The sequence below is a fragment of the Bos indicus genome, chromosome 18, assembly GCF_029378745.1.
Source record: "Bos indicus isolate NIAB-ARS_2022 breed Sahiwal x Tharparkar chromosome 18, NIAB-ARS_B.indTharparkar_mat_pri_1.0, whole genome shotgun sequence".
Lineage (NCBI taxonomy): Eukaryota > Metazoa > Chordata > Mammalia > Artiodactyla > Bovidae > Bos > Bos indicus.
Window position 1 is genome coordinate 60,874,032 of NC_091777.1, and position 15,624 is coordinate 60,889,655.

Genomic DNA, 15,624 nt, shown 5'->3' on the forward strand with positions numbered 1-15,624 from the left:
TCAGCAAATCCCATTTTTTTCCTGATGTTTCTTCTCCCAAACCAACGTTCAGGAGTCCTGAGCTCAAAGCCTCACACTCACCACACCTAAGACCTCTCTGTAGGGGAGGATTTCGGGCAGAAATTTCTGAGAGCTCAAAGCTAGAATCAGCCAGAGAAAACACCAGTTCTTACAGTTTAGCCTGTAGAAGTTATGCTGGGTGAGGTGCTCTGGGCTCGCTAGGGTGAGTGTGAATTAATCCATTCAAGCCAAAACAACAAATCCGGTGAGCACTGTGAGGGTGTCATTGAACGGGGGCATGTAAAGTAGACCCTGGGGTTCAGCAAGACTGTTGATCGCAAGGAAGGTGGTCATCTAAAGCAGGTGCTCACAGGACTGGCTTTTGTGAGTTCAAGAAACCACATGCTGCCTGCTGCCCAGACATATGCTGAGGCAGCAACAGCATGGACCAGTTTAGGGAAATTGTCAACAATACTCATTTTTTGATATAAGGATATGAGATTTGTGACTTTTACAGCTTACCAGACAAAGCCTAGGAAGCACTTAGGAAGCATGGTATACACTAATTTCACGCCTCTTCCAGGAAGACTTTCTAATACGTTTGTGGGTTATCACAGAAGCTGGCTTCATTTCAACATTGTCAAGTAATACTCATGACTTGTGTTGCTATGATAAAGATACATCATAATTGCAGTGAACTCTCATTGTGTTTTTCTTACAAATCAAGGATATTACTATTGAAACTTTTAAACCAACTTCTATCTTACTTTAATACATGGAAGATTAAATGATCACTTACATTATGGCAACTTCCAGATATTTCACATCAATGCCAAACACCTCCATTTAGATGGTCATTGTTCATTTTACATTATGGTATCCTTCATCTTCTAATGGAGGATAGATAGAAATGGTTGCAACACAATATAAAAAGGCTAATCTTAAATAAACCATTAAAAAAACTACGTTTCCAATCATAGTAGAAAGCTTAGTATGTATTGAGTGTTGAATTACATTCACATAAAAGAATCTAAAATCACGTCATTCTAAACAAGCATACAGATAGCAATCCACTCCAGTACTATTGCCTGGAAAATCCCATAGACACAGGAGCCTGGTAGGCTACAGTCTATGGGGTTGCAAAGTTGGACACGACTGAGTGACTTTACTTTTGCTTTCATACATACATTGCTACGAATTGTAACTTTCTAACCATCAACCTTCATCTCAAGATTCTTGCTAATATGTCCATTTTCTATGTGTTTTAACTATGGAGTACTCCCTACAGTCATTGTACTTCAGAGAAACTTCTGAGAACAAGATTGATGAAATGCCTTCTATTATGCAATCTCTGATATTTATCTCCATTTAACTTTTGATTAAATACTTTTCTACATATTGGTTACATCATTTCCATTGGTTTCTTATATAAACTCTTGTGTTTTCTGATGCATGTTTAGGGCAAACCTCTTCCATCACTTGTTCCATTACTAGAGTTTCTTTCCAGTGTGTGTTCTCAGATGTATAGTGAGATGACCACTCCGACTAAAGGCTTTGCCACATTCAGTACATTCATAAGGTCTCTCTCCAGTATGTATTCGCCAATGTACAGTAAGAGCTGACCTGTAACCAAAGGCTTTGCCACATTCAGTACATTTATATGGTCTCTCTCCAGTATGCATGTGCCAATGTTCAGTAAGATTATAACGTGTAATAAAGGCTTTGCCACATTCTGTACATTTATAACGTCTATCCCCGGTATGAATTTGGTGATGTTGAGTAAGGGCCGAACTCCTAATAAAGGCTTTGCCACATTCTTTACATTTGTATGGTTTCTCCCCAGTATGGATTCGATGATGCTGAGAAAGAACTGAGAAATGATGAAAGGCTTTGTTACATTCTTTACACATATAAGGCTTCTCTCCAGTATGGATTCGCTGATGATGGGTTAGATCTGAGTAACAGATAAAGGCTTTGCTACATTCTGTACATTTATAAGGTTTCTCTCCAGTATGAATTAGCTGATGTCGAGAAAGAAATGAGGAACGACGAAAGGCTTTGTTACATTCTTTACATATATAAAGTTTCTCTCCAGTATGAATTCGCTGATGTTCAATACGGTCTGAGTTGCAAGTAAAGGCTTTGCTACATTCTGTACATTTATAAGGTTTCTCTCCAGTATGAATTCGCTGATGTTCAGTAAGGCGTGAGTTGTAAGTAAAGGCTTTGCTACATTCTGTACATTTATAAGGTTTCTCTCCAGTATGAATTTGCTGATGTTCACTAAGGGCTGAGTTGCAAGTAAAGGCTTTGCTACATTCTGTACATTTATAAGGTTTCTCTCCAGTATGAATTCGCCGATGTTGAATAAGAAGTGAGTTGTAAGTAAAGGCTTTGCTACATTCTGTACATTTATGAGGTTTCTCTCCACTATGAATTCGCCGATGTTGAATAAGGCTTGAGTTGTAAGTAAAGGCTTTGCTACATTCTGTACATTTATAAGGTTTCTCTCCAGTATGAATTCGCCGATGTTGAATAAGAAGTGAGTTGTAAATAAAGGCTTTGCTACATTCTGTACATTTATAAGGTTTCTCTCCAGTATGAATTCGCCGATGTTGAATAAGGCTTGAGTTGTAAGTAAAGGCTTTGCTACATTCTGTACATTTATAAGGTTTCTCTCCACTATGAATTCGCCGATGCTTAATAAGAAGTGAGTTGTAAATAAAGGCTTTGCTACATTCTGTACATTTATAAGGTTTCTCTCCAGCATGAATTTGCTGATGTTCAATAAGCCTTGAGTTGTAAGTAAAGGCTTTGCCACATTCTGTACATTTATAAGGTTTCTCTCCTGTATGAATTTGCTGATGTTGAATAAGAAGTGAATTGTAAGTAAAGGCTTTGCTACATTCTGTACATTTATAAGGTTTCTCTCCAGCATGAATTCGCTGATGTTTAATAAGGCTTGAGTTGTATGTAAAGGCTTTGCCACATACTGTACATTTATAAGGTTTCTCTCCAGTGTGAATTCGCTGATGTTGAGTAAGGAATGAGGAACGACGAAAGGCTTTGTTACAATCTTTACATATATAAGGTTTCTCTCCAGCATGAATTCGCTGATGTTGAGTAAGAAGTGAGTGACAGTTAAATGCTGTGCAACATTCTGTACATTTGAAAGGTTTCCTTCCTGTATGAATTCTCCTATGTCTACTTAGATTGGATGACTTACTAAACACTTTCTCACATATCTTACACTTGTTTTCTTCCTGTGGATTCTGAACAGCGTCCTGTTGAGTAAGTTCTGAACAGTGATTAGAAACCTTACCATATTGACCACAAGTCCTCTCTCCAGTACAAGTACTCTTATCTAGAGAAAAACCTGACATTTGATCAAAGGTATTTCTACATTTATTACTTTTAGAATCCTTGTTTGAAGATTCAGGTCCCTGAGGTTTCTTAATGTTTGAGTCTCCTTCAACTGTGTACCTAGCTTCACTGCCTGAATATCTTCTCAGTCCGCCATAAATACTCTTGTAACTATTGGAGCTGGGGCTCTTACTTAAGGTCTGACTCATTTTATTATACATGGAAAGTTGTTGTGTATTAACCATATCACAATATGTATTGAACAATGATGGTTGGATTGCATCTCTTCCATTATCATCAACATTATACATCTTGGAATGGATAGAAGATATCTGTTGGGGGAAGAATAATGATCCCCTGCTCATGGATCCCTCAAATTGCTTAGATTGTGAGTTTTCACACTCATTGTTAAATTGTAGGTGTTCAGACATGCTTGAATGTATATTTACTCGAAGCCTATGTTCAGAATTGTCTGAATGAGTATTTGCAGTAGAGACTAGATTACCTTCCAGATTTTCCACGTTTTCTTTTAGAGAACACATATGTTTCATAAAAGGATGGAAATCTTTTCTTAAACACTTACACTTCTCGGCAGATATTGAAGATTGAAGTTGCTGTTTTTCCCAATTTGACTCACGTTGCTCATTTCTTTTTGCAGTAATGTTAGCATTATGTGTAACTGTCTCCATTTCTTTATGTCCATATAAACATCCTCTCTGTCTTTCATATACCCTGGTATATTCCCAATCTGTCATTAAATTTAAGTTTCTGAGGTGAAATGTTTGATATATTCCTAGGTTTGCTTTTGGGAATACATCTTCTAAAGCTGGATTCTTTGTCCTCAAATCCTGGGTGTCTTGTGGAGACATAGCTGAAAGATACCAAATAACAAGTAATTTTACCTGCTATTCTCAGTGAATATCTTTAAAGATTTAGAGAAAATTGATGATCACAGCTAGTTTAAAAATAAAATAGAGATGGAAGGATCAAGATGCCAGAGGCTTAGGCAGATGTGGAGCTCATCTCTCTCTCCACAAATGAATGAGAAATGGAACAATTCTCAGAGAGCCCAGCTAAACACTAGCAGAGGCCCTAGGAAATCTGAAAGGACAAGAAAGATTCCTGCTCTGCAGGGTAGGACAAAAGAAAGAAGAAGGAAAAAGAAGAGAGGAAGTGGGTTGGGGCCTGCAACCCTGCGGGGAGATGAAAGTGAGGAGATCTCCATATCCGAGGAAGCCCCTCACTCGGGCAGCTCAGTTTGGATAGAAGGACAGCCTCATTCTCTGTGGGAAGAGAACATGGCAAACAGTGTGTGGCAGCAGGACAGAGTGAGACCTGCACACAGGGTACTGACCCCAGCCCTGCCCACCCAGCCTTAGAGGCATGTCCAGCAATGCAGACAAGTGCTGGGTGCTGAAATGTGGGGTTTGGAGAGCAGAGCCAGGCTGAGGACTGCGGTTTGCTGTGAGGAGACATCCTGAGGGGACGGGAGTGAGGGAGGAGGTCTATAAACGGCATGCTTGTGAAGGAAGCATGAACCACCACAGAGAGAGTGTCCTTGTTAAGTGATGCCCAGGGAATGAGCCCGCTGCATCCCTTGTCCCTTGTGCCTGCCCCTGCTAGCCAAGGACTAGGAAGAACTCTACCCAGCCTGGGGTCTTTTGAGCCCCCCGCCATGGCCTCCCCCATCAACCTCCTCCACAATCAGCAGAATCCTGAGTTCTGGGGCAGCCTCAGGAGAAGACACCTGTGAGTTGGCCACACGCACAGATGGAGCAGAAAGCACAGGTGAATGCCAGCAATAAAGAAGAAAAGCTGAAAACTCTCCTTGCAGCAACAAAAGCCACGGTCTTACGCCCAGCTTTGTAACCTCAGTCCGTACAGAGCATCTGAACCTACAACCAAGGGCTCTCTCATTCATGGCAGGTGTAGCTTTAGTAGCTGTAGACTTTGTGGGCTCCTACCCAAGGGGGCTAGGCCAGGACAGAGCCTGAGCTGCTCCGTAGCACCACAGCGGGTCCAGCTCCATGCTGAATGCAATCCCAGGACCTGACTTCACTGAGTCTATGCTGGTGACCTTATGAAAACAACAGCTGAGAGACACCAGGGCCATGTGCCATCATGCCCATGGTTAAGGGGGGGACAAGAGCAGTGCCAACACTACATAACATGAGAGCTTGCAGGACGCATGAGAGAGGACACCAGAGCACACCCTGAGGTGAACATTCCGAGAGCAGTAATACTCAGTGACCTCTCTCCCAGTGAGTGTGCTCCAATCCCACCTGCCTCGCACCACAGATCAGAATCACAGCAAAGACTCAGATCTGGGGGCTCTATTCCACCATGCAGGGAGCAGGCACCACCAAAGACAGGGCAGTAACCACCACAGAACAAGGGGGAAACAGCCCTGAATATCCAGGGCAGGCTCTGGTCACAGTTAACAGCAATCAGAACACAGATCAAGAGAGGATAAGGGCACAAACCTCTGGACCAACCTCACCCACCAAGGTGCAGATACCAGAAGGAAGATTAACTAGGTGGCTGCACCCTTCAAAACAAAGACCACAAACAGAACGCAGGACAATATGAGATGGCAAATAAATACATTACAGGGGAAGAAACAAGATAAAAACCTCCAAGGACCACTGAGTTAAGAGGTGACAGGCAATCTAATGATTACTTCTTGCTTTTAGTCATCTTAAGTGGAGACACCAAGCACTTTCACAAATCCTAGGTGCCTAGTAATTCTTAAATCCACTTCTTGCCACACATGTTTCTGAGAATGTTCTATTAGATCTTTCAGTCTAAGAATCATAAATGATAGTGATAGAGAACTAGTCGGAAACTGAGGACACATAAGACAGTGTCCGAGGAAGCTGAATACAAATAAGACAAACTCAATAAAGTACTAGTTTTAAAAAATTAAATAAGAAGAGAGACTTTAAAACTATGATTGAAAGAGGGAACTCTACTCATTGCTCTGTGGAGACCTAAATGGGAAGGAAATCAATAGGATGGTAAAGACTAGAGATCTCTTTAAGAAAATTAGAGGTACCAGGAATATTTCATGCAAAGAGGGGAACAATAAAGGACAGAAACGGGATGAGCCTAAAAGAAGTAGAAGATATTAAGAGAAGCTGGCAAGAATACATGGAATAAGGATACAAAAAAGATCTTAATGACCGAGATAACCACGATGGTGTGATCACTCACCTAGTAACAGACATCCCGGCATCTAAAGTCAAGTCAGCCTTAGAAGGCATGACGACCAACAAAGCTGATGGAACTCCAGCTGAGCTATTTCAACTCCTAAAAGATGATAATGCTAAAGTTCTATACTCGATAAGCCAGCAAATTTGGAAAACTCAGCAGTGGCCTCAGGATGGGAAAAGGTCAGTTTTCATTCCAATCACAAAGAAAGGCAATGTCAAACAACGCTCAAACTACTACACAATTTCCCTCATTTCAAACAATAGCAAAGGCTCAAAATTCTCCAAGCGAGGCTTTAACAGTATGTGAACCAAGAGCTTCCAGATGTTCAAGCTGGATTTAGAAATGGCAGAGGAATCAGAGATCAAATTGCCAACATCCCTTGGATCATATAAAAAGCAAGAGAGTTCTGGAAAAACAAATACATCTGCTTTATTGACTACACCACAGCCTTTGATTGTGTGGATCAGAAGAAACTGTGGAAAATTCTTAAAGAGATGGGAACACCAGACTACCTTACCTGTCTGCTGAGAAGTCTGTATGCATGTCAAGGAGCAACAGTGAGAACTGGACATGTGACAACGGACTGATTCCAAATTGGGAAAGCAGCACATTATTTGTCACCCTGCTTATTTAACTTATATGCACAGTAGTTCATGGGACATACCCGGTTTGAGGAAGCACAAATTGGAATCAAGATTTCAGGGAGAAATATCCATAATCTCAGATACACAGATAACACCACCCTTAGAGCAGAAAGCAAAGAGGAACTGAGGAGTCTCTTGATGAAACTGAAAAAAGAGGCTGACAAAGCTGGCTTCAAACTCAACCTTCAAAAAACAAAGATCATGGCACCGGTCAGATCATTTCATGGCAAACAGTGGGAGAAACAGTGGAAACAGTGAGAGGTTCTAGTCAAAGCTATGGATTTTCCAGTAGTCATGTATGGATGTGCGAGTTGGACCATGAAGAAAGCTGAGTGCTGAAGAATTGATGCTTTTGAATTGTGGTATTGGAGAAGACTCTTGAGAGTGCCTTGGATTGCAAGAAGATCACACCATTCCATCCTAAAAGAAATCAGTCCTCAATATTCATTGGAAGGACATGGTTCCTTGTCCTGAAGTTCTGAAGTTCTGATACTTTGGCCACCTGATGCAAAGAACTGACCCACTGAGAAAGACCCTGATGCTGGGAAAGACTGAAGATGAGAGGAGAAGGGGACGACAGAGGGTGAGATGGTTGCATGGCATCACTGACTCGACAGACATGAGTTTGAGCAGGCCCTGGGAGTAAGTGATGGACAGGGAAGCCTGGCCTGCTGCAGATCATGGATCACAGACTCAGACTCGACTGAGCGACTGAACTGAACTGACTGATATGTATATTTGATTATCTTTGCTGTATAGGAATACAAAATTGGAAAATACCTATATTCCAATTAGAACTTTTAATAAAGATTTCTTCATATAATCTAAAAATTGTCATAGTTTGAATCAACCATTAATAATGTAGTGGAAAATGTGCTAAGATTTTATGTCAATGTATTTTAAAATTCTATGAGGTGATAAAACACAATAAAGTATTTTAGCATGTTGGAATTGGGGCAAATACACTAAAGATATTTTATATGAGATCATATAAGGTAATGAGAAACTTTCAAGTCAACCTGAGATGTGCACTGTTTTTCACCAGGTTTTGCTTTCTGCAGTGAAAAATTACTTGAACTTGAAATTTATTTAGAAGGTCCTATGTGTCGCTCCCAGTGGATAGGAAATTATAAATCAGAGAACAAAAACCTGTCCCTAGTATTCCTGGAAATTTGGCAGTTTGTCTACCACTCGACTCACACATTTCTGTCTAGAGATAGAAGGAAACTTTAAAAGGACTGTCATACAGTTACTCAGAAATGGGCAGAGTTTTCCTAGGGCCCCCAAGAAATCGAAGAGCAACAAATGAATGCAGTTTGTCACAAGCCAAAAGGAGATATTTAGGTCACACTGTGATGGAGAAAAGTAATCACTGGAGATAAATTCATGAATGATTTCAGAGACAGAGAATGGGGCAGGTGATACATTTCTATCACCGTAGCAGAACAAACCCAGGTTTTCGAAAACCATTTCCATTGAAGCAAATCTCCCAAGATCACATGATGAAGGATGAGTTCCTCACTGCTCCTTGGACCTCTCATCTGAGTCATCATTTCCAACCATTCATACCTACCTGGGTAAATGGCTGTTGTCTCCATTCTTCTCATATTCCTGGGATCCTTTAATAGCTCCAGAAAGGTGACCAGGTCCACCTTAGAGACAAGCCCTGGTGATCAGAGAAAGGAATATCTGTGTTGTTAGAGATTCATCAGTATCGAATCCAATATGTATTCAGGTGAGACGAGAATGCATTTTCTTCTAGAAAATAATTTCCTGAAATACTTTATTCAAAGCTGCTATACAATACTAACACACACCTAACAATCAGGTCCTGAGATGCTGGTCAAGTAGTACTAAAGCAAAAGTAAGTAGTGTCAATGTGAGATTAAGAGAGGGTGCAACTATTTAATACCACAGAACTTACACAATTACCAGTAACCTGGAATGAAGGACGCAGAGTATATCAAGGAAGAAAAACATTACCAGCATAATGATTCATCGTGAAGCCTTTCTTTCTAAACTCAGAAATGACCCATTATCCCCTAGACAGCACAGATCTGAAAATACTGTGGGAAGCAGAAAATTTCAGAAGACATTCCAGAAATGACAGAACAAAAACGCAGTGGGTAGATAAGGGATTCTGGAAGGCAGTTATCCTCACCCAAGGAGGCCAGGTTCCTGTAGTTCTCTACCATCACGTCCCTGTACAATTTCTGCTGACCAGGGTCCAGGCATTCCCACTCCTCTTGAGTGAAGTCTATGGCCACATCCTGAAATGTCAGCCGTCCCTGAAATACAAAGTACAGATGCCAGTAGGCCATGGGAAGTCTTCCTAATGTGATCCAAGATGAAAACGGCAAGTTCAGAGACCTGGTCGTGATTTGGTGGCTTGGCTGGTATTACAAAATATATTTTTTTACACAGTTTTCCTTTTTACCCAATTTCTAATGTGAAGAAAGGAGGATGAGTTATGATCCACAAGCCATTAGAGAAACTATTCTCATCTGAAAGAGTAATTATAAAAGAATCAGGGCAACATTAGCATATTTATTCCGTGATTCAGGAGCAGACCTGGTCGTGATTGGTGGCTTGGCTGGTATTACAAAATATATTTTTTTACACAGTTTTCCTTTTTACCCAATTTCTAATGTGAAGAAAGGACGATGAGTTATGATCCACAAGAGAAACTATTCTCATCTGAAAGAGCAATTATAAAATAATCAGGGCAACATTAGCATATTTATTCCGTGATTCAGGAGCAGACCATGGCCATGTTTTACGGATATCAGGATGGCAAAAGTCTAACCATGAGGGGTTACTTTTGGAGAAGAATAAGCTTTGTCTACATGTACCATAACCTTAAGTAATGCTTATTTATTTTACCAAAGTAACAAAAGATTTTAAAAATGAATGTAAATCACTTAAAGGCAAAAAATTCATAATCTCTTCTTGAAAGCTGCATTCTAAGAAAACTGTGTTCTATTAACATAGAGATTAGACTAAATTCCAGTCTGCTATCAGCTTACCAGATAGCAAACAAAAGTTGTTTATCGGTTAACCTTCAAAAAATCTTTTCCATAAATTATGAAGTAGCAGTATTCTTCCAAACGCATTAGAGTGAAACCATAGAAGGCATGTTTAAATCTGATTAAACTGCAATTGACAGTGTAGCCTGGTCACTGCTATGACTTGTAACACTTTAACAGGATAAGTAGAATTATAGTTGACCAGATTTTATTAGGGCATATCAGATCTATAAGACTCCACATAATTTTAGGATATCTATATTGGTAACATCCACCATACAGTATAATCTGAGAAGATTTATCACCCCTTCAACAGTACTTCCCATGTAACTTTACATGTCCAATGAACCCAGGTAGTTTAATAGCTCCCTGGGATGTCTCAGGGGCCCTCTGAAGCATTCCAAAGTCAGCTAGAAGTCAAGTCATTTAGGAAGCTTTGTGGACAAATATCAAAAGGGGTTATAACATTCAGTCAGATAAAATCTGAGTAACAGGCAAATTTGGCCTTGGAATACGGAATGAAGCAGGGCGAAGACTAATAGACATTTGCCAAGAAAAGGCACTGGTCATAACAAACACCATCTTCCAACAACACAAGAGAAGATTCTACACATGAACATCACCAGATGGTCAACACCAAAATCATTGATTGATTATATTCTTTGCAGCCAAAGATGGAGAAGCTCAGTCAGCAAAAACAAGACCAGGAGCTGACTGTGGCTCAGATCATGAATTGCATATTACCAAATTCAGACTTAAATTGAAGAAAGTAAGGGAAACCACTAGACCATTCAGGTATGACCTAAATCAAATCCCTTATAATTATAGAGTAGAAGTGAGAAATAAATTTAAAGGCCTAGATCTGATAGATAGAGTGCCTGATGAACTATGGAATGAGGTTCGGGACACTGTACAGGAGACAGGGATCAAGACCATCCCCATGGAAAAGAAATGCAAAAAAGCAAAATGGCTGTCTGGGGAGGCCTTACAAATAGCTGTGAAAAGAAGAGAAGCGAAAAGCGAAGGAGAAAAGGAAAGATATGAACATCTGAATGCAGAGTTCCAAAGAATAGCAAGAAGAGATAAGAAAGCCTTCCTCAGCGATCAATGCAAAGAAATAGAGGAAAACAACAGAATGGCAAAGACTAGAGATCTCTTCAAGAAAATCAGAGATACCAAGGGAACATTTCATGGAAAGATGGGCTCAATAAAGAACAGAAATGGCATGGACCTAACAGAAGCAGAAGATATTAAGAAGAGATGACCAGAATACACAGAAGAAGGGTACAAAAAAGATGTTCACGACTCAGATAATCACCATGGTGTGATCACTGACCTGGAGCCTGACATCCTGGAATGTGAAGTCAAGTGGGCCTTAGAAAGCATCACTACGAACAAAGCTAGTGGAGGTGATGGAATTCCAGTTGAGCTATTCCAAATCCTGAAAGATGATGCTGTGAAAGTGCTGCACTCAATATGCCAGCACATTTGGAAAACTCAGCAGTGGCCACAGGACTGGAAAAGGTCAGTTTTCATTCCAATCCCAAAGAAAGGCAATGCCAAAGAATGCTCAAATTACCGCACAATTGCACTCATCTCACACGCTAGTAAAGTAATGCTCAAAATTCTCCAAGCCAGGCTTTAGCAATACGTGAACCGTGAACTTCCAGATGTTCAAGCTGGTTTTAGAAAAGGCAGAGGAACCAGAGATCAAATTGCTAACATCCACTGGATCATGGAAAAAGCAAGAGAGTTCCAGAAAAACATCTATTTCTGTTTTATTGACTATGCCAAAGCCTTTGACTGTGTGGATCACAATAGACTGTGGAAAATTCTGAAAGAGATGGGACTCCCAGACCACCTGACCTGCTCTTGAGAAATCTGTATGCAGGTCAGCAAGCAACAGTTAGAACTGGACATGGAACAACATACTGGTTCCAAATAGGAAAAGGAGTATGTCAAGGCCGTATTTTGTCACCCTGTTTATTTAACTTCTATACAGAGTACATCATGAGAAATGCTGGGCTGGAAGAAGCACAAGCTGGAATCAAGATTGCCAGGAGAAATATCAATAACCTCAGATATGCAGATGACACCACCCTTATGGCAGAAAGTGAAGAGGAACTCAAAAGCCTCTTGATGAAAGTGAAAGAGGAGAGTGAAAAAGTTGGCTTAAAGCTCAACATTCAGAAAACGAAGACCATGGCATCCAGTCTCATCACTTCATGGGAAATAGATGGGGAAACAGTGGAAACAGTGTAAGACTTTATTTTTTGGGCTCCAAAATCACTGCAGATGGTGACTGCAGCCATGTAATTAAAAGACGCTTACTCCTTGGAAGGAAAGTTATGACCAACCTAGACAGCATACTGAAAAGCAGAGACATTACTTTGCCAACAAAGGTCCGTCTAGTCAAGGCTATGGTTTTTCCTGTGGTCATGTATGGATGTGAAAGTTGGACTGTGAAAAAGGCTGAGCGCCGAAGAATTGATGCTTTGAACTGTGGTGTTGGAGAAAACCCTTGAGAGTCCCTTGGACTGCAAGGAGATCCAACCAGTCCTTTCTGAAGGAGATCAGCCCTGGGATTTCTTTGGAAGGAATGATGCTAAAGCTGAAACTCCAGTACTTTGGCCACCTCATGCCAAGAGTTGACTCATTGGAAAAGTCTCTGATGTTGGGAGGGATTGGGGGCAGGAGGAGAAGGGGACAATAGAGGATGAGATGGCTGATGGCGTCACTGACTCGATGGATGTGAGTCTCAGTGAACTCCGGGAGTTGGTGATGGACAGAGAGGCCTGGCGTGGTCGCAAAGAGTTGGACACGACTGAGCGACTGAACTGAACTGAACTGAGCTTCTTTGGCTGGTAATACTGTTTCTGCCATTCTGTGTGTCAGGAGGGCAATGGGTCCCTTGGGATCATGATTATGGGTAAGTTCAAACAAACCGGTTCAGAAGTTAAGACGCTTATCAAGTCCAAAGAAACAGCATTTCAGGAAAAAGAACAAACAAACAAAAGGATTATGCCTCTTACCTCGGAATGAGTCATTTCTGACTCCTTGCTTTCCTCTTCCTCTGGGCTTCCTTCTCACGTAAGATCAGTCTTGGGAAGTGACCCCTGAATGTTGAAAATAGACTGTTCAATACCTAGAAAAACACACCGAGCTCCCTGTCACACAGCCCCACACAGAGGGAGGATCTCAACAGGTACAAAATACAATCCTCTACGGCCACTGACACAGCAGGGATTCTGGAACACAGAATCAAACGAGCTGTTTTTCGTTTTATTCTTTTCTTCAGAACTCGCGGCCCTTCCTGTGAAAACCACACGTTCTAGGCTGACCCTCCCCTTCAAACCTCAGGCGAGATCCTGACCAAACTCCATACAGAATAGAACCTCCTTCACCTCTTCGCGGATCAAGGACCTAGGGGTTGGGCAATGCCGAACTTTAAGCAGCGGTCTCTACAAGTTAGAAGGTAGAACTGCCAGAGAAGGACGTGGACTCTAGAACGATATTAACAGGAAGCGGACGTGGTCCCCAGGGACCCGGCAGCTAAGACAAAGGACTTCAGAACTTCTCACGGCGATGCGAGGACACACACTGGGGACGGGAAAATGGGGACGGTAGTTTGAACGTTCACAGAGACCCCCGAAAGCCACGTGTGAAGGACAACAGGCTGTGGGACTAGGAATCGGGTTTTAAACAAACAAAACTCACCAGAACACTCTGTCGCTCATTTAAACTCGATTCCCGGTCTGCAGGATACTGCGCACGCGCGGGCGGAAGATCCGGTACAGAGGAAGGTGAGTGCGCTACGCTGCGGCCAAAGATAGGCGACGAAAGGGGAGCGGGTGGGACGAGGCCGGAAGCGCAGGTACTAATGGGCGGGGCCAGTGGGGACGGGGCCTTGCCTCCCCTCACCCCCGCCCCTCTCGGTTTTGGGTCTGTTGGTCCTTCTGTCCTGCTGTGCTTCCTTTCTCTGCCTTTTGATGCCTTTAAATCTCTTTGATTTCCTCTGGAGCAGAGCTGCTTCCTGCCTGTTCTAAGTTAGTGTTTCAAAAAACTTAAGGCAAAAGAGAAGAATTTTGAGAGCTGCCTCTATGGAAAGCCGAGATGTTTTCAGCAAGTTGAAAAACGGGGAAAATTCAAAAGCCCTTTGTGGGAGTGTGTGAAGATGGGTGTCTCCTCAGTAACAAAAAGCAGAATGTAACCACTCAAATAATCCGTTGGGAGGAAGCCTCAGTAATTGTAACCAGAGACCTGCTTCCATCAGGGAAGCCGGCTTTTCTCTTAGGAAGTGATTCCAGAAAGAAAGAGGGAGATAGGAATCCACATTGTCGTTTATAACGCAACCACAGAAATGACATACTCTTACTCCTGTCAGAATCTGTTGATACACAGATTGCCTCTGTTAATTGTTGCTGCTGCTGCTGAAGCCACCAATTGCCCTGCTTCTTTCAGGACTGAACAAGTTTCCAAGAAGCAGGACTTTTTGTGCTAAAACTGGGCACGAAACTAGGCAAATGGGACGCGTGGATCACATCGACTGCTCTGCACTTAGCTTCCCAAACACCCTCCTCTACTGTTGGCTTGCTTTCCTAACCTCCTCCTCTTCACCCAGTCCTTGAAAGGATAATCTGGAGAAGCGCTAACACAAGACAGGAAAAATAGTAAGAGGCCCACAGACCATTGTATCCCAGGAGAGTACACCCTTCTCTTTAAATGTGAGATTAGCAACTTCCCTAGTAGTCCAGTGGTTAAGATGCTGTGCTTCCACTGCAGGTTATTATTGGGTTCAATCCCTGCTCGGGAAGTTAAGATCTCAGAGTTGAAGGTTTAATCATTTCTTACACAGAAAGAGCATTAATCATTACAATATAAAGGAAAATATATGTCAAGGTAATAAATTACTTATTAAAGAAAATGTGTTTTGGAGCATCCCCAGCAGCCCAGTGTTTAAGACCCCATCTTCCAATGCAGCTTTGTGGTTCCTTCCCTAGCCAGAGAACTAAGATCCCTCATGTTTTGGGCTGTGAACAAAATGAAAAGAAAATATGTTTCTTAAGTATCTGTGAGTGGGGACAAATTCTAAGTAGAGGATATTGATACTGATTTTCATGATAAAAGTATTAGTAGGTCAAATCTCACAGTTCCCTGCTGGAACCTCTGGTTCTGAATATGACTTTGGTCACGAAGAACTAGGAGAATATTCTCTAGGGAGTTGGCACTAAGGTGTACCTGCTATTGCAGACTACAGTGGAAATTAGGCGGGAATTTCTATCTATCAGACATTGAATCCTAACTATAAACAGGGGGCATTTGCCTCAAGATACTTTTTGAGAAGTTCTATGACATTTCAGACAATGAGGTATGATGAT

General features: G+C 41.6%; 1 protein-coding gene across 1 annotated transcript; it reads right to left on the minus strand.

Moving 5' to 3' along the window:
- Positions 1–1,796: 1,796 nt before the first annotated feature.
- Positions 1,797–14,449, minus strand: LOC139177190 (zinc finger protein 724-like). Its single transcript, XM_070771618.1, is given in 6 exon segments — positions 1,797–2,182; positions 2,184–4,234; positions 8,794–8,886; positions 9,382–9,508; positions 13,279–13,362; positions 13,964–14,449. Coding segments are annotated over 5 exon segments (2,451 nt in total). The 5' UTR covers positions 13,294–13,362; positions 13,964–14,449; the 3' UTR covers positions 1,797–2,017.
- Positions 14,450–15,624: the final 1,175 nt, after the last annotated feature.